The sequence below is a fragment of the Lepidochelys kempii genome, chromosome 1, assembly GCF_965140265.1.
Source record: "Lepidochelys kempii isolate rLepKem1 chromosome 1, rLepKem1.hap2, whole genome shotgun sequence".
In the NCBI taxonomy this organism is placed as follows: Eukaryota; Metazoa; Chordata; order Testudines; family Cheloniidae; genus Lepidochelys; species Lepidochelys kempii.
In genome coordinates this window covers 171706689-171728153 of record NC_133256.1, presented here as the reverse complement: position 1 = coordinate 171728153, position 21465 = coordinate 171706689, and the positions used below count along the sequence as shown (strand labels likewise).

General features: G+C 40.5%; 2 protein-coding genes and 1 long non-coding RNA gene across 7 annotated transcripts in view; 2 read left to right on the top strand and 1 right to left on the bottom strand.

The window, feature by feature from the left end:
* NCAM2 (neural cell adhesion molecule 2) overlaps positions 1–21465 on the top strand; it is a 557227-nt gene that overhangs the window by 21051 nt on the left and 514711 nt on the right. The gene's annotated exons all lie outside the window — the stretch shown is intronic.
* Positions 429–9130, bottom strand: LOC140894813 (uncharacterized). Its single transcript, XR_012153952.1, has 4 exons — positions 8888–9130; positions 8214–8292; positions 4171–4247; positions 429–918 (listed from the first exon to the last, which is right to left on the bottom strand). It is a non-coding gene; the product is annotated as an uncharacterized lncRNA (long non-coding RNA).
* LOC140907226 (uncharacterized) lies at positions 18065–19858 on the top strand. The gene is made up of 2 exons (XM_073332685.1): positions 18065–18617; positions 19247–19858. The coding sequence occupies exons 1-2, from the start codon at positions 18065–18067 to the stop codon at positions 19765–19767; spliced, it is 1074 nt and encodes a 357-aa protein (XP_073188786.1). The 3' UTR covers positions 19768–19858.

The window sequence follows — 21465 nt, the reverse complement described above, 5'->3', positions numbered from 1 at the left end:
GAAACAGCTGTGATTAATTTCTCAAATAATAGCATGCGGGACTGCTGACTGATAAAAGTGACACACAAAACTGTAGTAGTTTTCAGTACTGTTTACAGAAAGTGTATTTCATGATTATTCCAATTCTTCTGGGTTGTTGCAAAAGGGGTAGAAAACAAAAATACACCCTTCTCCCATGCCTGGCTGTAATCATTAGGATAACATTATCTGAGACTCAGGGTAGAAAAAGTATTGTAAAAATAGAAAAAAATACTTAAAATGTCAGAAAAATCTGATCAAGCAGCAGCTGTCAATCAAGAACAAAGTACATGACCCCATTAGATGGAGCTGAGTGAATAATACACAACAAATAATGTATTCAAATTATAGGTATATTTTCTGTTTGCAAATTGTCAAACAAATCAACATTTAAAAATGTATTTGTCAGTCATAATTAACTCATTATTTCTTTAGCAAATAAGTTTTAGTCTGCAGATGGCATGTGAACAATTTGTATTTCCAGTTTATAGCGTGTTGATTAGTTGAATAATGTTTTTGCGTTTTAGATTTGATGACGTGCAATGAAATACTACAAATTATGAATTTTGGGATGAAATATACAAGTCATAATTCACTTAAGGTGAATTTTCTACTGTGAGATTTTAAAAATGCACTTTTGTAGGTATTCTTGCTAGTAAAGCTCAAACACTGGAATGATAGTAAGTAGATACAAAAGGATCGTTGTAAAATGTTGTCATTTTTAGGACCTTACATACGACTGCAGAGTAGTTTGTCTTTGTCACACTGATGTCAGGTGCTAGAAGTCTTTGTGGAGATGCAGAATTATTTGTGCTGACTCACTCTGATGTTAGATTAGCTGAGCCCAATTAATTCCAATCTGGGAGCAATAAAAGTTTTGAGCATCAGGCAGCGGAGGCCCTGCAAAGAAAATGTGCAGGAAATGTTCAGAGGAGGAAGCTAATTCTGATATTTATATTGCACTGTGTAAGTCAACAATAAAAAGCAAACTCCAGGAGAGGGGTAAATTTGAACTACAGCTTGTGTATGTAAAATCTGTTTGGGTCAGAGTAGGAACTCCATCTCTTTACTGTTATGAATGCTAAATGAAATTTTGCTTTTTCATTCTGGAGAAAAATGATGGAAATTTCCACTGTTTGCTCAGGTCTGTTTTAAGAATGTTAAGGCTGTCACTTTAGACAAAATGCTGTTTTTTCTACAAACCCAGAGGAAACCAACTTTGTGCCTGTAATCTGTGCAGTAGTTGGTGGAATAGAATCCTCTCACTCAGTTGGCAAGATGTGGAACACCATTACAGTTCCATTTTGGCCACCACTATAGCCTATTGGTTGTAACAGCATTTGCACATTACATTCCTCTCATCTAGATGGGCTTTGGACTATGGATCTACATGGACATGGTCCCACCCATTTCCCACCTATCTCTCTCACCCCTCTTCTCGCCCTCCACACCTTGGAGCAATTTAAAGTCAGCCTTTGCCCAAGATTACCAAACAATGGTATTTGGGGTATCAAAGCATTTTCCTGTACAATTACCTCAGTATTTTATATACCACTTTGTTTAACATTCAGCAAGTGCTCAGGCAGGAGCCATTTTTCTCAAAAGAGAAGGCACATCCGTTTTATTTACTGTGTCCACTCTTTCTAGGTTTCTAGTAGCTTCTAGTTCAGTTACTATGCTCAAAATGTAATATATAGTAGCATTGTTACTCTCATACTAATATTAATCATCTCATTATCATGATCACTCCCATGGTGGTAGCATGATACCTATCCTTACATCCCCTCAGCTGCTTTTATCTACTTTAATTCTTCTGCAACAACCCTTCTAACTTTGAAATACTAGTTCATATTCCAGGAACAAAAATCTTAAATTCAATAGTCAGTCAGGTTTCTAACAGTAACATACTAACCTGTGTTATCATTTACAAATCCCAATCACTTTAAAGCAAGGAAACAAACAGTTAAAGACATTATGAAACACACTGCTTACATAATTAGCATAAATACATTGGCTTAAATTTTCAAACCTGGGTCTCCCTAAAGCTAGGCACCTAAATCCTATATTTAGACACCCGACTTGTAACCAAGTATAAAGAAATGAGTACTTCATCAGACTGGAAAAACCTGTCTCACTGTGCTCAGAGAACAATTGACTGGATGCCTAAAGTTAGACTCCTAAGTCCATTCTTTAGGTCCCTAAATAGTAACTTAAAACTTCAGAAGATACTTGACTGGAGGCTCCTCAATCTGCAAACATTCAAGCTCCTCTACTCCCATGAGCATAAGGTTCAACTGCACAATCCTAGGTCTCATTTACCTTCAGGAGCTGTCCCTTTTAGCATTTCCCCACACTGGACACTGGCCTCAAGTTGTGATGAGTCAATAATTATAACAGCATTCTGAAAGCCACAAATCCTCTTGCTTCTAACCCAACTGTTCTACCTAGAGGCTCCCTGGAAGGTGAAAAAACCAACTGAGCTACATGACAGTTTGGCCCAACGGGAAGTAATCCTTCCTGACTTCTAAAAATAGGTGATGAATCAGACCTGTAGCCTCATATGTAGCACAGATCCAATCTAAAACTAAAGGAAAGGAGAGCTAACCAGAGATAAGAGGCTCTTTCAAAACCTAGGCTTGACTCAGTTTGGCTATTGTATGCACACCCTTGCCTGCTAACTCACATCATCCCCATTTACCCAGGCCATGACTAAGGAGAAAACCAAAGGGGGATGGGCTGTGGGGGAGCAGCCCCCCATCCAGCCACACACGTGTTTGGACTTTCCTTATTCCTTTACTGTCCAAAGTTCCTTTATCTCTGCTAAAAGCAGTAAGAGTGTGTTCGGTATGAAATAAGTCACACTTATGAAACAGCTCAATCATTCAAGGTTAGTTAACATGGTTACAGATGAAAGAATGAACAACGTGGGTAAAAGGAATGTGACCCTTTGCTTAAGGTTTTTGCACAGTAATGTCACCAGAGAGAACGTCCTCCAGTTTACAGAAATCAATGAGATGACTGGAAGAAGCATAGCAGATATGATATTGATTGAGCCACAAACCATAGAAATGTATCACAGTTGACTTGTGGTTTTGGGTTTGATGCGGCTTGTGAAATGAGAGGAAGCTTTTCTGGAACTTGGGCACTCATTTGCAGTGAGTACTCAGTGGTGCTTTCTGTCCATTGTCCAAGTGACTGTCTAATCTTGGTGATCAGTAAATCAGATTGTAACTGCACTTCATAATTGTTGGGGTATAATTGCCAGGAAAAAAAAAAAACCTTTCATCATTAACCTCAGCCTAAAGAGTGACCTGTTTGGAACCTCATATCAAGAGAGTTTCTAAAGACAAACCAAGTCAATGGCTCATAACTGCTCTGACAGTTGATTTGTTCACTTATATGACACTGTGAATACTTTCCATAAATTTGAATCCATATACTGTGGACACTCAAAAGATCACAAAGATTGGAACACACCAAAAAATGCAAATATTCTTCTAGGTGTTTTACATTTATAATCTTACTCAACATTGTAGAAGCTGCTTTGCTTGAGACAAGAAGTGAAATATAGTGCCCTGAAACTGACTTGTGGTCAACAACCATATAAAAATGAAGTTCACAAGTTTTGTGTCAAAATTAAGATTATGTCAACAATCTTTTTTCAAGAGAATGGCATATGAAAAGTGATGTTGGCCTAGAATTTTCACTGAGCAGTTTTGTCAAGCAACAGCAACATTAGCAAAATCTATCATCAGACTCCGCACTGCAATAGTGTAAACGTTCACTATTTCTTTCATTTATGGTTGCTTTACTTATGCAGATCAGTGACAGTTTTGGAGCTTACAGTAAAACTTGTAAAAGCTTTCATTGCTTTGCCACTCATTTTTCAACAATTACAAGCATAATGAACATGGATAATCGGATAGCCACTACTTGTTAAATTTATCTCATGAGAAATATCTGGTTTCTGTGGACTACCAGCAGTGCAGGAAATATTCACAAAGAAAAGAGTTTCTGCTTGACATGGTTATTGAAATTCTATTTAAGTTTGACTTGGTAATCTTTTTGAATATCCACATATTGCTAAAGATATTTATTACTCTGTCTGTAATTACAAATGTAGGAAACATTTTTTTTTTCCATCTTGCTTACCTGAAAAGCTTTTGACACACTGCAGTGTCTAATAACTGTTTGAATGGACTAGCCTCCGTGTTTATTTTGGAGATGACCTGAGATACAGACAAATTGACAGAAAATACAGTTGACTGCTTCGTAAGACAACTAGGTTCTTGAAGGCTGTTTCTTTTGTAAAGCATTAGATACACTGCAATTCTAATTTACATAACACTTATTTGAATACTGATTCTACCCTCCTGTTTTTCCCATTGCAAAAATTTTACAACCATGACTGCCATGAGCATTTAACTTCGACTAAGTCCTCTCAGGATTCTGGAAACATCTACCTCACACTAGGCATGTTCATATGCTTAGCACAATCTATTCCTTACTAACATTCTATCATCCCTTAGTATAATCACTCCAATATTAGTAAGAGAATGCCCCTTTGCTGTATTTAGATGTAAGTGTTGGATTTTTAAAAATCACGCACTATAAAAAGCTGTATGTGTATGGTCCTAAACACAGGTTAGACAGGTGGGAGCTTTAAATCCCATGTAACTTGCCTTGTGATTTTTTTTATTGATTTTTTTTAAAAATAGAAACAATAAAAAATACAAAAAAAGATAAATGACTTAGAGCTTCCATTTGTTTCTGAATACTGCATGCATCACAGGATCTACAACAGAATTATGCAGTTTTACAACTCATAAAAGCTGCAAGACCTGACAATACAAAACCAAGTACTACTGTATAGACATAACACATTGGAGTGGGGAGGTACAGTTGTAAAATAGGAGAAGATATACATAAATGGGAAGGAGGGCACTAGGGAGGGAATGGAAAAGAAAGGGGAGTTAGATGTAGGTGACTGGTGAAAATATTCTGGGGGAGTGTAGGGGCTGAGACTGCCCCACACCCCCCTGCAGCAGTGGCTCCTGTTCTGCAGGGCTGGGCCTGGCTCCCTGCTCAGCCCATTGGCTCTCACTGGCTGTAGAGTTTGAGGAGCTTGCCACAGCGTCATTTGATGAGCACATCTGCACGCAGGCAGGACCCTCTCCTCATGATGTCTGGTCCCCACCCCCAACTTTCTTCCTGACTGTTGTCACCAGATGCAGGGCCCCAGGATTTCTCCCCTGCTCTACTTCTGCTGGCCCTAACCTCACCAGTCGCAGGGCATCTCCCAGCAAATTGGACAGGTGCCAGGGCAGCAACGTGGCTCAGATAATAGATTTGGGAAATCTAAAATCCCTCTAGCCCTAGTTACCTGCCACCTGTGAGATTAGATGGAACATAGAGGTCCAGATTTCTTTGAGCAGTCTCAACATTGTTTATCCAAATGTGTCTAAAAATTTCTTTGGATTCATATATTGATTTCTAAGTCAATAAGCTGTTCTTTTAAAAACACTTCTATGAGCATAATCTTCACTGGCTGATTTTTTTCTCTCTCTTTATTACCTCACATGTACAGTGTTGTATTTGTGTGAAAAGAAGATTCTTATTTATTTAAATTAATTTGGTCCTGCTTATTCTCCAGCTACAATCATCAAAATGCTGTGTTTTATTTTAGTAGTATGTTGAAATGTAACGGGGTGCTGCGACAGATCAGTGTATAACAAATCCTTATTTCAGTAGAGCATTTTATTTAAAAAAAGATGCAAGATAGGAACAAAGGAAGGATTCATTTTAGGGAAGAGGAGCATATAAAAGTAAAACACAAAAATCCCATATTCATACTGTCATTATTCAAAAGACGACAACAACAACAAAAGCAGAAAATGCTGATATCCCGTGACACTAGACATGGCCTTATGACATCACAAGAAATATTGTAAGCAGTATTAAGTACTTAGAAATCTGCTTAGCCCAACTATAGGGGAGTTGACCAGATCACCCCTCTTCCCCTTCACCTGGAGAGGGAGACCCATATAAAGAGGATCCCCCACCATGTGTAAATCTGAGGAAGAGGGTGAAAAAAATCCCGCAACATAAGTACATCACATTCAGAAAGTGCGACTTATTTATTTTAAGTTGACTGTGTCCCTGTAATGTTTCCATTACATATTAAAGACACGGGTAGTAGAGCTGACTGAGCAGAATGGCATATTCTTTCCATTTTATGCCGCAGTCCTGTGGTCTGAGGAAATAGCTAGGCATACTTGTTCAAATCCTATTTAACTTGCAGCTTCTTCTTTTTTTTCTTTTTTGTTAAAAAAGAAGAACTTGCATCATTTCTATTTTCTACATCGGCAAGAAGCAATAATTCTGTTGATTTTGGGTGGTAATGTACTAATGTAGGTCTCTGTGTATTAATGTTTGACATCTTTTTTTTTTTTTTTCTACTAAGTCTTTTCTTCTCCATGATTCAAACAAAGGAGTGCTAACAGTCTGTAGAGAAGATTTTCAAGGGATGCACATATTTCAGCAATGCTCACCAAACTGGATTATTTTAAATACATTTCAGTACAATCTGAACTTTTATGGTCTATGATGGTCAGATTCTTTTTTTGTCAAGTTTCTGTGCTCAGTTTAAGTTTACATCAGACACAGAAGAAAGTAGAATATGATTTAAATAATTTACTATTTTATTTCCATTAACAATTTTATATTTTTACATTATTTTTCTTATACATCTGTAGATAAATAGGTAGTTTCTCATTAAGCAATCTCCACCTAGTGGCAGCATGTCATAGCCAGCAACTAAATAGATAGAACTAGTGCGCTCAGATTAAGTCCTTTTTTCCTTTAAACATATAAGATGTCAGAGTTTGTTAGTCAGATAAGTTGTTTAGTGTTTAAAACCTCTCCTCATTTAGGTGAAATATATTTAATTTTAAGTTTCTTTTACTCATCTTGTATCTCATGTTGCATAAGTACCAGGATGGCTGTGCAATTTACAAGGATCCAATGCATAAGCACCTTCAAAGGGTGAAGCAATTGCCAAATTCTCCATTAGCATAGCTGTATTAATGGCTGCATTACTTCCGTTTATAAAGAACAATGAGTGTTGACTTTAGCCATCAAAATACCGCTGAAGTGTTTCACATTCATATTCTGCATATTGCTTGAGGTATAAAATATGTATTTGGCAGCTCAAAGTTAGCATAATGTACTTTCTTCAAGCATATTTTTGTAGCCCATTGCAAAGAAATGTTCCCTGAATTGCCAATTTGCCACAGGAAAGAAAGAAAGTCTTTCCAGACACAAGGCACAAGAATCAAATGAATTTGTGTTCTTCTAACTACAAAGCTATCCATATCAGTTATGTCTGAAGTGCAAAGTATGACTATAAAGTTACATATTATATAATTTGAGAAAAGTATCACAGACGGTTAAGCTTTATAAAGAAAGAATAATTCCTTCTATGTCTATTTTGAGTGTTGATTATGGTTTTAAAAATAAAAGCACCCTGGCAGCCATTAGGATGGCATATATATATATATGCCTAAATTTTCAAAGATATATGTATTAAAATTCTGTGGCAGGCAGGAGCTCATCTTTCAGGAAGAAAGATGGACTACCTGCTGTGTTTGTGTGACCCCTTTAGACAAACTGAAGCTTCAGTGTCAATTAACATCATAGAATGCTTTGCTTTGCCTAGCTTTCCTGATTATAGACAAATGTTACTGCAATGTTGGGGAGAAGTGGATGGAAAATTGACTTTTTTCCATGGAAACTCTAGACTTTTCATCAAAAGAAGCAAAAAACACAAAGCAACACATCCCTCAGCCCGCGCCGCTTCCCGCAGCCCACATTGGCCTAGGAAAGCAAACTGCAGCTAGTGGGAGCTACGATCAGCCGAAGGTGCGAATACAGCAGGTAAACAAACCGGCCCGGCCCGCCGAGGGGCTTACCCTGGCGGGCCACGGGCCAAAGGTTGCCGAATCCTGTTCTATAATTAGATTTCACCAAGTCAGTAACAAATGTGAACTCCTGGGCCATTATCCCAGTCTTACTATAGAGTCACAGAGAGCCCCTATCTTGCCGCTCAGACAAACTGAACTTTGTGGTAACAGGTTACTTAAACAAAAATCACAACACGTCAAGTTCCTCCCAGTCCTAAGAGACTAATCGCTCACCCCAGATCAATTGGTACTCCAGATCTTACACCAAAGACAATGCTGGCAGCCAATTCTATGGTAAGGTTGGGTTTATTAGCTAAGAAAAAAGAATGAGAATTATTGAGAGGTTAAAGCAGGTACAATATAAAAACAGATAAATCACAGTTTGTAACGCAGTGATGAAATAGATTGCCAGTTTCCCAAATGTCTTATCCAGGACTACCCAGAATAATCTCTGACTTCTCGTTCAGTTATTATGCCCTGTTAGAATCCAAACAGTCTAGTGATAAAGGATTTTTTCGTTGAATCCATATTATATCTTCTTCTCACAGAAGACAAGCTGTGACAGTCTCTTTACCCAAGTGGGCCTTTCCTCTGATGATGGTGTGTGAGGAATGCACATTTCACAAGATTTCTTTTATGGGTAATTTAGTTGCAAGGGTATTTATCATGTAAATGTTTGCTATTACACTATGACAGGAATAGAAAAGTGAAAACAATACAAGAAACATCCCATTAGTTGTATGAATTTTAAACACCCAAACCACTTATACATGAACAATCACTTAGATCTACACTAACACAAGTGAATTGGCCTGTGGCTCTGGACTGACCTGGTTTGTCAGCAACACAGTCCCCTCTTCCTGCAGGGTAAATAAAGATCTGAACACACAAAAAATAAAGTTTCTAACCTTCAAAAGTCATCAGTCCCTCCTTTGCATGTTTTGTCTGCTCAGATTCTTCAAGCATCAGGCAGTAAGAGCTCCTGTGATACTCCTTCCCAAAAGCTCAGAGCATAGGTCTGCTCCCTTCCACCAGCAGTGCAGGAACAATTTGTATAGTGGGGGTGCTGAAGGCAGAAACCATGCACTTGGGTTGCTATTACTACTTCAAGCCAGGGGATGGTTGGCAGCATCCCTCATTCAGCACCTATGCCTTCCACTGTCTGCCTCCTTCTGAGCTGCTCTGCATCCCCTTTTAAGCCCTCCTTCTAGCTTGTGCAGGCTTTGCAGGTGCAGCAGGTAGGGCTGCCTTGGACCAGAGGTGCTCCTTAACCTCTTCTTCTACAGAGTGGAAAACCTGCAGAGCTGTTTAAACTATTTTAAAGCCTTGTATACGTGTATGTCTGAATTGCTTTTCTGATTTGCGCTAATTATCTGGAGAAATGTTTGCTATACACAATGTTTTCTATTATCTGTTCAATCTGTTATTCTTTATTTAATTTGTTCAGTCCTGTGGCATATTTGATTATTTCTGATACACCTGGTGATTTTGGCTCCCCCCCTACCCCCCAAAAAAAGTAGCATATCTATTGTCCTGAGTAAGGGATATCTTTTTAATCGTGGCACTTAGGTTGAGGCTATATATTTCTGAAATAAAAGCAGGTTTTATTTTTAATATACATTTTAATACTGCTGTTTTCACAATACAGTGGAGAGGGAGGAGCTCTTCTGTTCTTAGTTTAAAACTGATGTAAAATCATTCACAGGCCGAGGACTTTTTTACAGCAAAGTTACAAGTTGATCAGTGTTACAAAATCAGGGTTGATGATGAAAGTGCATTCAAAACCTAATTATTATTGTTTTAATGTATTGGATTGTAAAGGCAGGCACTATGTCTACTTCTATGGCCCAAACCTGTTTCCTGTGCCTGCATGGAGACCTATTGAAGTCAATGGTCCTGTACAAGGGCTCAAGAGTCCACATTTGCTGATTTGATTTTAGGATTCTGCCTGTTTGCAGTCCACCAAGCACAACAGCACCCAGAACCTGACCGAGGTCTCTGGGAATTTTAATATAAAACGTAAAGGGCACAATCTAGTAATACTTGCATTAAAATAAATGTTGTTCTTATGTACTGAAAGTTAAAACATTAAGTTGTTTGTTATGCTCTCCCTGAATTACTGTTCAGAGAGATACACAAAACATGAATACTGAAAGGAAGGGGGAAAGAGAAGTAACCTAAAGCAAACAATGGATCTCCCTTACAAAGCATGAAATATAGTACTGCTGTCATAATTTGCAGAAGATAAACTTTCCCCAAAGGATAAATTGTGTATTACTGAGGGTGAAACTAACAGAAAGTAAGGCCTCTTTTTTCCTTTAAATTTAACGTTAAGAAAAATGAGACCTCCATCCTTCTAAGTTATATCTTAGAAAGGAAATAGATATAACCACTTCACTAATTAGCTTCCCAGCTCAATGCATTTGATTATGACATAGGCATGTGCCAATATGGCATCCGACTCAGTGAGGTGATCCAAGAAATAGGTTCTGCATTGATGTAGCTGACCAAGGTTTTTCCTTTTCTTCGAGTGCTGTAGAGATTATGTGCAATTATTACATGGCGTGGATCCACTTCCTTGCTCTGTTTCATCCAACAATATATCACATCCTCAACTTGATCAGTTAACAGCTAAAACTCAATAGATAAGTGGTATTTCATGGCTAATACCATACTTAAATAGAGCTATTTTTATTTATGGAAGTTCAGTTTAAGTGGCAAGGAATGTGTTGCAAAAAAAGGAACTGCAGACAGTTTTGCTATGAAGCGCTATGATATGTTTAATCTTCAGCATTTGCTATTGTATTGTCTTTTCAAAACTAGTAACTAATGAGAAACTGAAAATATACTACACATGCATCCTGAATCAGAGCTAGGTCTGTTGTTCGCTCTGCAAGGTTCCGATACCTAGGAGATATTAAGAGTATACTGTGGCTTTGTCAGAAACACTAAATAAGTGGCCCTGTACAGTTGCACTGCTCCAATACTAGATCAGATCAAATCTGGTGCCTGGTTCCCCCCTTCTATCTGGTGCAGGATATTGTTGTGTCAGCTGAGCTGGCTGCTGTGCTGGGTAAAGGAGCCAAGACCTCCTCTCAACACCTGCACACTCTCTGCCCACCTGGAGAGAGAATAGTAGCTGCTCTCTTCCTTTTCCCATGACTTGTAATATGAATGGTCAATACACACAAGTAATGGTATGCCATATGTCTGCTAACTCACCTGTACAGATACCGATAGTGGCTCATATTCTGGCCTTTAAAAAGTGGATCTTTATTGAGCAGCAGCAGTGAACAGAAGAGCTTTTGATTTGACGGTGCCAGGAGGTACACATTTGATTTAAATCACTAATACTAAAACAAAATGGAAAAAAAAAATTGTGTCACACTGAGTGTACCAGATGAGAAGATAGAACTTATATCTTGAACCAAGGTTTTCAAAGTATTATTATTATTTATTAAATTACAGTAGGCTGAGGGATAATGGGATAACTGATTAATAAGGCTCTCTTCTAGTAACACATAATAGGCTAACATTTTCTGAGAAATTGGCCTAGTGTTATAGGAAGTAATCTATGACTTGAAAATAGTTTAAGAAAGTAATATTCATGGTTATTTTTAATTTTCTATACAATATATAGACAACTCCCCTGAGACAGTAGTCCCTCCAAAAGTGGGCAATTTATATGATCTCTTGACATAAGAAACAACAAATGAAAACTGGTATGGGAATCATAGCTTAATATTCTGGATGTTGGAATCTAGGTATAGTACTGAAATATGAACTTTAACTCAGTAAGTTTGGCACTGTCTGGTTACTTTTATGCCTTTCTCGGGTCTGTTTCCTCCCTAATAATTCTATGTTGCTGCTTCCTTCTCCTCCATGTATAAGGAAAGTTCTACATTTTTCAAGGACTTATTTATTCTTTCTTGCAGAGGATGGCAAGTGCCTCCCATCTACCTTATTCTCTTGAAAGCAAATGACTTTTGAGAAATAACCAAACTAAATATAACTTAGCTGTTAGAGAACTTGAGCTCACACTCTAAGTCCACTACTGAGGATATATTTCATGCCAAAGAAAAAAACTAAAAAGATTTTGTTACTCATGCATCAGATAAATGAAAATGTTGTATAAACTTTTGGAAGTCTGGAGGATTAAAGGTCCCCCCACATAACCTGAATAAATAAGTCTGATTCTGCAAGTAGACATTAATCTAATTGGACTTTATAGATAGATGTGTGGAAACATCCTTAATTAAGGAGCTGGTGCTTTTGCTTGAATCTTGACCCACTTCCCCCCCATTATTCTTTTGCCATAGTTTAATAATTTCTCTCTTGCATTAAAGAGTAAATCTAATGAGACCAAGCAGATTAAGAATAATATTGAAGTGGGGTTTTTTTTTTTGTCCCTTTCTGTTACATATATGATGTCTACACTGACTAAAAAAAGGTTCAGCTTTTGAAGATTTAGGTGTTACAAGTCAGCATGAAGGAATTTATGACTCCATTGAGAATATGGGAAATAGTATGACTTCCAAAAGTCAGTTGATCCAGTCTTCCATTGAAGAGGTTAAACACTACTGCCCAATGTGCTGGTCAAACTATGGAAGAGGAAGCAGATATTAATAGTTTATATCTTCATTGAGAGAGAAAAAAACTAAAGTATAGCTGCCCAAGTTAATATGGAGATGCAAGGAATCCCAGGCATATCCGAGTAAAGTATATATAGTACATACAGCCCACATTTATTTATGGTTCCTTTACATATGTACTTTTGATTGTCTTTTCTTAGCATTATACAATTGAATCCTGTGCCAATATGTGATATTGAAGTGCCATGTGCTTAGGCCTAGTGCGCAGCACATCTCCACTGAAATCAATGAAGTTGTGATTTGCCCAGTTACACCAGTTGGTTCATAGTTTAAGTTACCTCTATTGAGATAAAGAACATTTCTCCTGGATTCAGCATCATTGCAGACCCTTCTTATTTCCTCCAATCACATGAGAGCATCAGGAGTTGTAGCATTTTTCCAATAGCAATATTAGCTAACTGAAAGCGTTGAGGCATGTTCTTGGCTACCACTTTTCATATAAATGTGTGTTATTTTCTAACACAAAACCACTTAGATTATATATGAATGTAATCCTTTCTTTATTTTAATCATATTGTTAGCCAGAAACATAATGATTATAATAATCTATGCATACATTTCATCCCTTTCCTTTCTCCTGCAAGAGATAAGGCATACTTTTGAATTGACATTATTGCATTATTCTTTATTAAAAGAAGAAATAGTATGATTGACAGTTTATTGTTGCCAGGGGGCTGCTTTTTTATTTTATTTTTTTGGAAGACTTACTTCAGACTGTCAGAAACGCAGACAAAATAGCCATTATTCACTCAGTCACATTTTCTTAGATTCTTGGATCCTGGAGATAATCCCAGGGTATTTCTGTGTGTCTGTCAGTGTTGTGCATGTGTGTGGTTATTGAAACTCATGGGAGAAGTGGCTTTCCAACTTGGCTTTGAAACAAAGATTTTCAGAAAACCCAGCATTTTGGGCTAAAGAAAACCTTTCAGAGCTCTCACATGACTAAATGCAATAATATGAAACGTCATTTAGAGTTTTTATAGCACTGTAGTTTTTAAAAGATATATCAAACTTTTTAGGAAATAAATGTGAAATTAACAGGGAATGTAACTAAAGTATTGAGGTGAATTTGTCAGTCCTAAGTAAGGGAAGTATTCCTTTGTTTAATTAGATCATACAGTCTTTTAAAATGATATTTTTTTTTCACTGTTGGTTTATTTACAACTCTTGCTACTAGCAGTTCCCTAGGGATAATTGCATGAAAATTGCCTGAAACATTTACACTGCAACTTTTTAATTAGATGAACTCAGGTGTTTCAGTAAGTATGCACCTAAGCTTACCTACCGTAAATAATGAATGTAAAGGAAAAATCTAGAGGGAGAAGTTTTGAACACCTCAGCTGGCACACATTACTGGGAAAAAATGAAAACAATGACTTTGTTTTATTTCAGGTAAACTATTATTAAAATGAACTTCAGAAATTAATTTCTGGCCTGACTTTCAAATCCTGTTAAAAGTCAGTGAGAGGCAGAGGTGGTCATTGGAAATCAGGCCATGGTGGATATTTATGCTATAAAGATATAGGTCTGGGCTCTGAGTCCCATAGCATGCTAAAAGTGTATATCTGTATCATTATTAGACACAGATCAGATTTCCCTTGCCACTTTTGCCTCTTTATACCAATTATACAGATATGTGGGTGCTTAATATAATTAACAGTGGTTTAAATAGAAAAACTGAGGTTTGGTCCAGATTTGATTAGCACCTGAGAGACCAATACTAATAGCCTGATTTTCAGAGGTGCTGAGTGTTCACAAATGAAAGTGAAGGCAGATGGCCAGATTGTGTACAGCTGTGAAGGTGAAGAGGGAGGGGTAAGGTGCTTTCCCCTCTTGTGTGGCTCTGCAGAAATCCCCAGAGCACGTGGACTGTGAAGGCCTCTCACAATTGCAGTCTCTGTGTTCTGACGAGTCCTGGGATGTCTTGCTCCTGTTCTCTTCTTCCCCTGGGGGGCCAGACTCCTAGGGTATATCTACAGTGCAGTTTTTAGGGATGATTATAGCTCAGGCAGACATATCTGCACTAACTTTATCTCCTCTACCATTGCTAAAAATTAGCAGTGTAGACACGGTTGCGTGGGCTTCAGCATGGGCTGTACAAGCACGTTGCTAGCCTGCACTGAAACCTGCTATTTTTAGTAATACTAACACAAATATAGCTAGCCTGGGTATGCCTACCTATGTGAGATTGCAGTGTAGATATGCCCCTAGAAGGGTTGGAAAGGAGATGAGGTCGTGGCAGAACTGGATTGGCACACTAGGTGGAGCAATATGCTCCCTCCTAAGGAATGGAACAAATGCACTGCAGCATGTGCAAGGGGCAGCCCTGGCAGAGATTGAGGTACAGTGTTCCTGGTGTGCCTATTGGGGAAGTATAGCTCCACATTGCCCAGTACAATGACTGTTGTATAAATGCCGAGATTTATCCTAAAAGCTGTCTGAGTATTCAACACCATTGAAGATCAGCTTGTTTGTACATATAGCTTTACAGCCTCATCTTTAATTTGTTCACCTTTTTGGTTGGCTGCCAACTACCTAAAAACAAATCTTTAAATGAAAAAGTAAATAAGGGCTTGTTGTTGTTTTTTTTTTTTTTTTTAAGGTTCACCATATTGCATGTTGAGCTCTTCTGAAAATTTGGCCACTTATGTCAGTGTCTAAATGGGAACTGACCTCTTGTGAAAATTCTGATGTATATGTATGTACTGTAATACTCAAGATGGGCCACATTTATAGTTCTTTATATGAGTCGCTCAACATAAAATCCCATGTACATCCAATAACTAAAACATATGCTACTTTTATAGAGGAGCAATTGTGTAAGATATTTATTCTTTTGTTCCAGGTGGGAAAACCTATATTACTGAGTTCCAGCTGCTTCTGAATTTTTCCTGCATACAAAGGGAGTCAGAGAAAGAAACTTGTCTTTGCAAATGGCCAGGAGTTAAACATGGAATCTGCATGCTTACTTTTGGGATAAAAATGCCCTGATACCCAGCTCCAGCTTGGAGCTGAAAGCAATTGTTAGTTTGTTAATCATTTTCCAGCAAAGTCTTTCTCTAAGGGAGCACCAGTCTTTGACCAATCATGATAACTAGGACCCTGACAAATTCATGGCCATGAAAAATGCATCACATATTGTGAAATCTGGTCTCCCCCTGTGACATCTGGTCTTTTGTGTGCTTTTACACTATACAATACAGATTTCACATGGGAGACCAGCATTTCTCAAATTGAGGGTCCTGCCCAAAAGGGAGTTGCAGGGGTGGAGTCACAAAGTTATTTTAGGGGTGTTGCAGTATTGCTACCCTTACTTCTGCGCTGCCTTCAGAGCTCAGCAGCTGGAGTGCGGTGTCTGTTGGCCAGACTCCCAGCTCTGAAGTCAGCATCCTGCCAGCAGCAGTGCAGAAGTAAGGTTGACAATACCATAGCATGTCACCCTTCCTTCTGCGCTGCTGCCTGCAGACCTGGGCAGCCGGAGAGTGGTGGCTACTGACTGAGGGCCAAGCTCTGCAGGCAGCAGCACAGAAGGAAGGATGGCAATACCATACCATGACATCTTTACTTCTATGCTGCTGCTGCTGCAAGCAGCTCTGCCTTCAGAACTGGACTCCTGGCTAGCAGCCACCAGTCTGCTCTGAAGACAGAAGTAAGGATAACAGTACGGCAACCCCCCTTACAATAACCTTGCTACACCCCCCCCCCCCAATTCCTTTTTGGGTCAGGACCTCTACAATTACAACACTGTGAAATTTCAGTTTTAGATAGGCTTTTAAAAATAGTAAATTTAATTATTTCAGCTATGACTGTGAAATTGACCAAAATGGACCATGAATTTGGTAGGGCCCTAATGATAACTTTAAGAGGGAAAGGCAGTGTCAGTTTTTTTGTTACTGGTAGGATTCAAAGAAATGTATCTGAAAGAGGGGTGCTAGGGGAGCAGAGGACATCAGGGCACAATGGGAAGTCTTGTCAGAGTGGAAATATATGACTGGTGGTGGACCATTCTTGTGTATATACACTATATACTCAGCCAACTAAATTACACTGCAATTGTTCAGCTGAAGTTTACTGTGAATAATCACATGAATAATTACAAGTTCAGTCCCTGCTGAATGAAGGGAAGAGAGACAAATAAAGCTACATTATCTAAATACTTCATAACCAGGATCCTAGTTTTCCATATTAAAAAGCCAAAATTCTCCAATAAAATAAAATAATAAAAATCTGTGTTTTTCCATGATTAAAATGAAACACTGAACTTTAGTTTCACTAGCTACAATATATATAAGCATCAGTTGAACACATTTTATTGATATACAGTAGATCCCCATTTATCCAAGCCTCCATTATCTGGCTCTCCAGATTAACTAAACTACTAGATGTCCAGGGCTGACTACCTGAGCCCGAGCCGCCAAGGGCTGATTGTTTGGGGCTGGGGTTGCCTAAGCCGCTGTCAGTCCTGGGCAGCTGGTGATTTGGTTAATATGGAGAGCTGGTTAATGGAGGTTTGGAAAAATGGGGTTCTGCTTTGTATCTTTTTATTTTTTCAGAAAATGCAAAACCTAAAGATTCTCTGTAAAAACACAAACTCCAGATTTTCCATGGCAAATGGATTTCTAGGATCCCTGTTCAAAACTTTGGTTGATACCCATTACTGCAGTATCTGGATATTTTCTGACTAGTTCGAAAAAAAGTAAGGGTTCCCCAATGAAGCCTGTATCCGCAAAGTCCCGTTGAAAATAATCTGTTGGAATTTACCAATAAAACCACAAACAAACGAACAAAAATGGAACTAAACAAGCATTCTTTTAAAACTGATGGGAATGTTGGTATGTTCCTTGAAAATAGGAATGTTCCTTGGGATTTCTGGGCCACATGGTTGCAGGCATACTGAGAGCCTTTGTAGCTGAAGTATAAATCTACCTATCCAACAGCTTACAGTAGCTGCTTAAAAATAGAAATAATTCTAAAAAGATACTATTCTTACCTAGGCATGACTGAACATGGAGGTCAGCACATCAGTCTCTCACAAAAGAGACACTCAGCCCTGGTCTACACTAGGACTTTAGGTCGAATTTAGCAGCGTTAAATCGATGTAAACCTGCACCCGTCCACACAATGAAGCCCTTTATTTCGACTTAAAGGGCTCTTAAAATCGATTTCCTTACTCCACCCCTGACAAGTGGATTAGCGCTTAAATCGACGTTGCCGGCTCGAATTTGGGGTACTGTGGACACAATTCGATGGTATTGGCCTCCGGGAGCTATCCCAGAGTGCTCCATTATGACCGCTCTGGACAGCACTCTCAACTCAGATGCACTGGCCAGGTAGACAGGAAAAGAACCGCAAACTTTTGAATCTCATTTCCTGTTTGGCCAGCGTGGCAAGCTGCAGGTGACCATGCAGAGCTCATCAGCACAGGTGACCATGATGGAGTCCCAGAATCGCAAAAGAGCTCCAGCATGGACCGAACGGGAGGTACGGGATCTGATCACTGTTTGGGGAGAGGAATCGGTGCTATCAGAACTCCGTTCCAGTTTTCGAAATGCCAAAACCTTTGTCAAAATCTCCCAGGGCATGAAGGACAGAGGCCATAACAGGGACCCGAAGCAGTGCCACGTGAAACTGAAGGAGCTGAGGCAAGCCTACCAGAAAACCAGAGAGGCGAACAGCCGCTCTGGGTCAGAGCCCCAAACATGCCGCTTCTATGATGAGCTGCATGCCATTTTAGGGGGTTCAGCCACCACTACCCCAGCCGTGTTGTTTGACTCCTTCAATGGAGATGGAGGCAATACAGAAGCAGGTTTTGGGGACGAAGAAGATGATGATGAGGAGGAGGTTTTAGATAGCTCAGGGCAAGCAAGCGGAGAAACTGGTTTTCCCGACAGCCAGGAACTGTTTCTCACCCTAGACCTGGAGCCAGTACCCCCCGAACCCACCCAAGGCTGCCTCCTGGACCCAGCAGGCGGAGAAGGGACCTCTGGTGAGTGTACCTTTTAAAATACTATACATGGTTTAAAAGCAAGCATGTGAAAGGATTACTTTGCCCTGACATTTGCGGTTCTCCTAGATGTAGTCCTAAAGCCTTTGCAAAAGGTTTCTGGGGAGGGCAGAAGGTTTTTGCAGCCTTTGCAGAAGGTTTCTGGGGAGGGCACCTTATTGCGTCCTTCATGGTAGGACTCTTTACCACTTCAGGCCAGTAACACGTACTTGGGAATCATTGTAGAACAAAGCATTGCAGTGTATGTTTGCTGGCATTCAAACAACATCCATTCTTTATCTCTCTGTGTTATCTTCAGGAGAGTGAGATATAATTCATGGTCACCTGGTTGAAATAGAGTGCTTTTCTTCAGGGGACACTCAGAGGAGCCCATTCCTGCTGGGCTGTTTGCCTGTGGCTAAACAGAAATGTTCCCCGCTGTTAGCCACAGGGAGGCGGGAAGGTTGAGGGGGTAGTCACGCGGTGGGAGGAGGCAAAATGCGACCTTGTAACGAAAGCACATGTGCTATGTATGTAATGTTAACAGCAAGGTTTACCCTGAAAGAGTGTAGCCACTGTTTTATAAAATGTGTCTTTTTAAATACCGCTGTCCCTTTTTTTTTCTCCACCAGCTTTATGTGTTTCAATGATCACAGGATCTTCTCCTTCCCAGAGGCTAGTGAAGCTTAGAAAGAAAAGAAAACGCACTCGCGATGAAATGTTCTCCCAGCTCATGCTGTCCTCCCACACTGACAGAGCACAGACGAATGCGTGGAGGCAAATAATGTCAGAGTGCCGGAAAGCACAAAATGACCGGGAGGAGAGGTGGCGGGCTGAAGAGAGTAAGTGGCGGGCTGAAGACAGGGCTGAAGCTCAAATGTGGCGGCAGCGTGATGAGAGGAGGCAGGATTCAATTCTGAGGCTGCTGCAGGACCAAACCAGTATGCTCCAGTGTATGGTTGAGCTGCAGCAAAGGCAGCTGGAGCACAGACTGCCACTGCAGCCCCTCTGTAACCAACCACCCTCCTCCCCAAGTTCCATAGCCTCCACACCCAGACGCCCAAGAACACGGTGGGGGGGCCTCCGGCCAACCAGCCACTCCACCACAGAGGATTGCCCAAAAAAAAGAAGGCCGTCATTCAATAAATTTTAAAGTTGTAAACTTTTAAAGTGCTGTGCTTAAAGTGCTGTGTGGCATTTTCCTTCCCTCCTCCACCACCCCTCCTGGGCTACCTTGGTAGTCATCCCCCTATTTGTGTGATGAATTAATAAAGAATGCATGAATGTGAAGCAACAATGACTTTATTGCCTCTGCAAGCGGTGATTGAAGGGAGGAGGGGCGGGTGGTTAGCTTACAGGGAAGTAGAGTGAACCAAGGGGCGGGGGGTTTCATCAAGGAGAAACAAACAGAACTTTCACACCATAGCCCGGCCAGTCATGAAACTGGTTTTCAAAGCTTCTCTGATGCGTACCGCGCCCTCCTGTGCTCTTCTAACCGCCCTGGTGTCTGGCTGCGCGTAACCAGCAGCCAGGCGATTTGCCTCAACCTCCCACCCCGCCATAAACGTCGCCCCCTTACTCTCACAGATATTGTGGAGCACACAGCAAGCAGTAATAACAGTGGGAATATTGGTTTCGCTGAGGTCTAAGCGAGTCAGTAAACTGCGCCAGCGCGCCTTTAAACGTCCAAATGCACATTCTACCACCGTTCTGCACTTGCTCAGCCTGTAGTTGAACAGCTCCTGACTACTGTCCAGGCTGCCTGTGTACGGCTTCATGAGCCATGGCATTAAGGGGTAGGCTGGGTCCCCAAGGATACATATAGGCATTTCAACATCCCCAACAGTTATTTTCTGGTCTGGGAATAAAGTCCCTTCCTGCAGCTTTTGAAACAGACCAGAGTTCCTGAAGATGCGAGCATCATGCACCTTTCCCGGCCATCCCACATTGATGTTGGTGAAACGTCCCTTGTGATCCACCAGAGCTTGCAGCACTATCGAAAAGTACCCCTTGCGGTTTATGTACTCGGCGGCTTGGTGCTCCGGTGCCAAGATAGGGATATGGGTTCCGTCTATAGCCCCACCACAGTTAGGGAATCCCATTGCAGCAAAGCCATCCACTATGACCTGCACATTTCCCAGGGTCACTACCCTTGATATCAGCAGATCTTTGATTGCGTGGGCTACTTGCATCACAGCAGCCCCCACAGTAGATTTGCCCACTCCAAATTGATTCCCAACTGACCGGTAGCTGTCTGGCATTGCAAGCTTCCACAGGGCTATTGCCACTCGCTTCTCAACTGTGAGGGCTGCTCTCATCTTGGTATTCATGCGCCTCAGGGCAGGGGAAAGCAAGTCACAAAGTTCCATGAAAGTGCCCTTACGCATGCGAAAGTTTTGCACCCACTGGGAATCGTCCCAGACCTGAAACAGTATGCGGTCCCAACAGTCTTTGCTTGTTTCCCGAGCCCAGAATCGGCGTTCCACAGCAGGACCCTGCCCCATTAGCACCATGATGCATGCATTGGCAGGGCCCATGCTTTCAGAGAAATCTGTGTCCATGTCCTGATCACTCATGTGACCGCGCTGACGTCGCCTCCTCGCCTGGTATCGCTTTGCCAGGTTCTGGTGCTGCATATACTGCTGGATAATGCGTGTGGTGTTTAATGCGCTCCTAATTGCCAAAGTGAGCTGAGCAGCCTCCATGCTTGCCTTGGTATGGCGTCCGCACAGAAAAAAGGCGCGGAACGATTGTCTGCCGTTGCTCTGACGGAGGGAGGGGCGACTGACGACACGGCTTACAGGGTTGGCTTCAGGGAGCTAAAATCAACAAAGGGGGTGCCTGTACATCA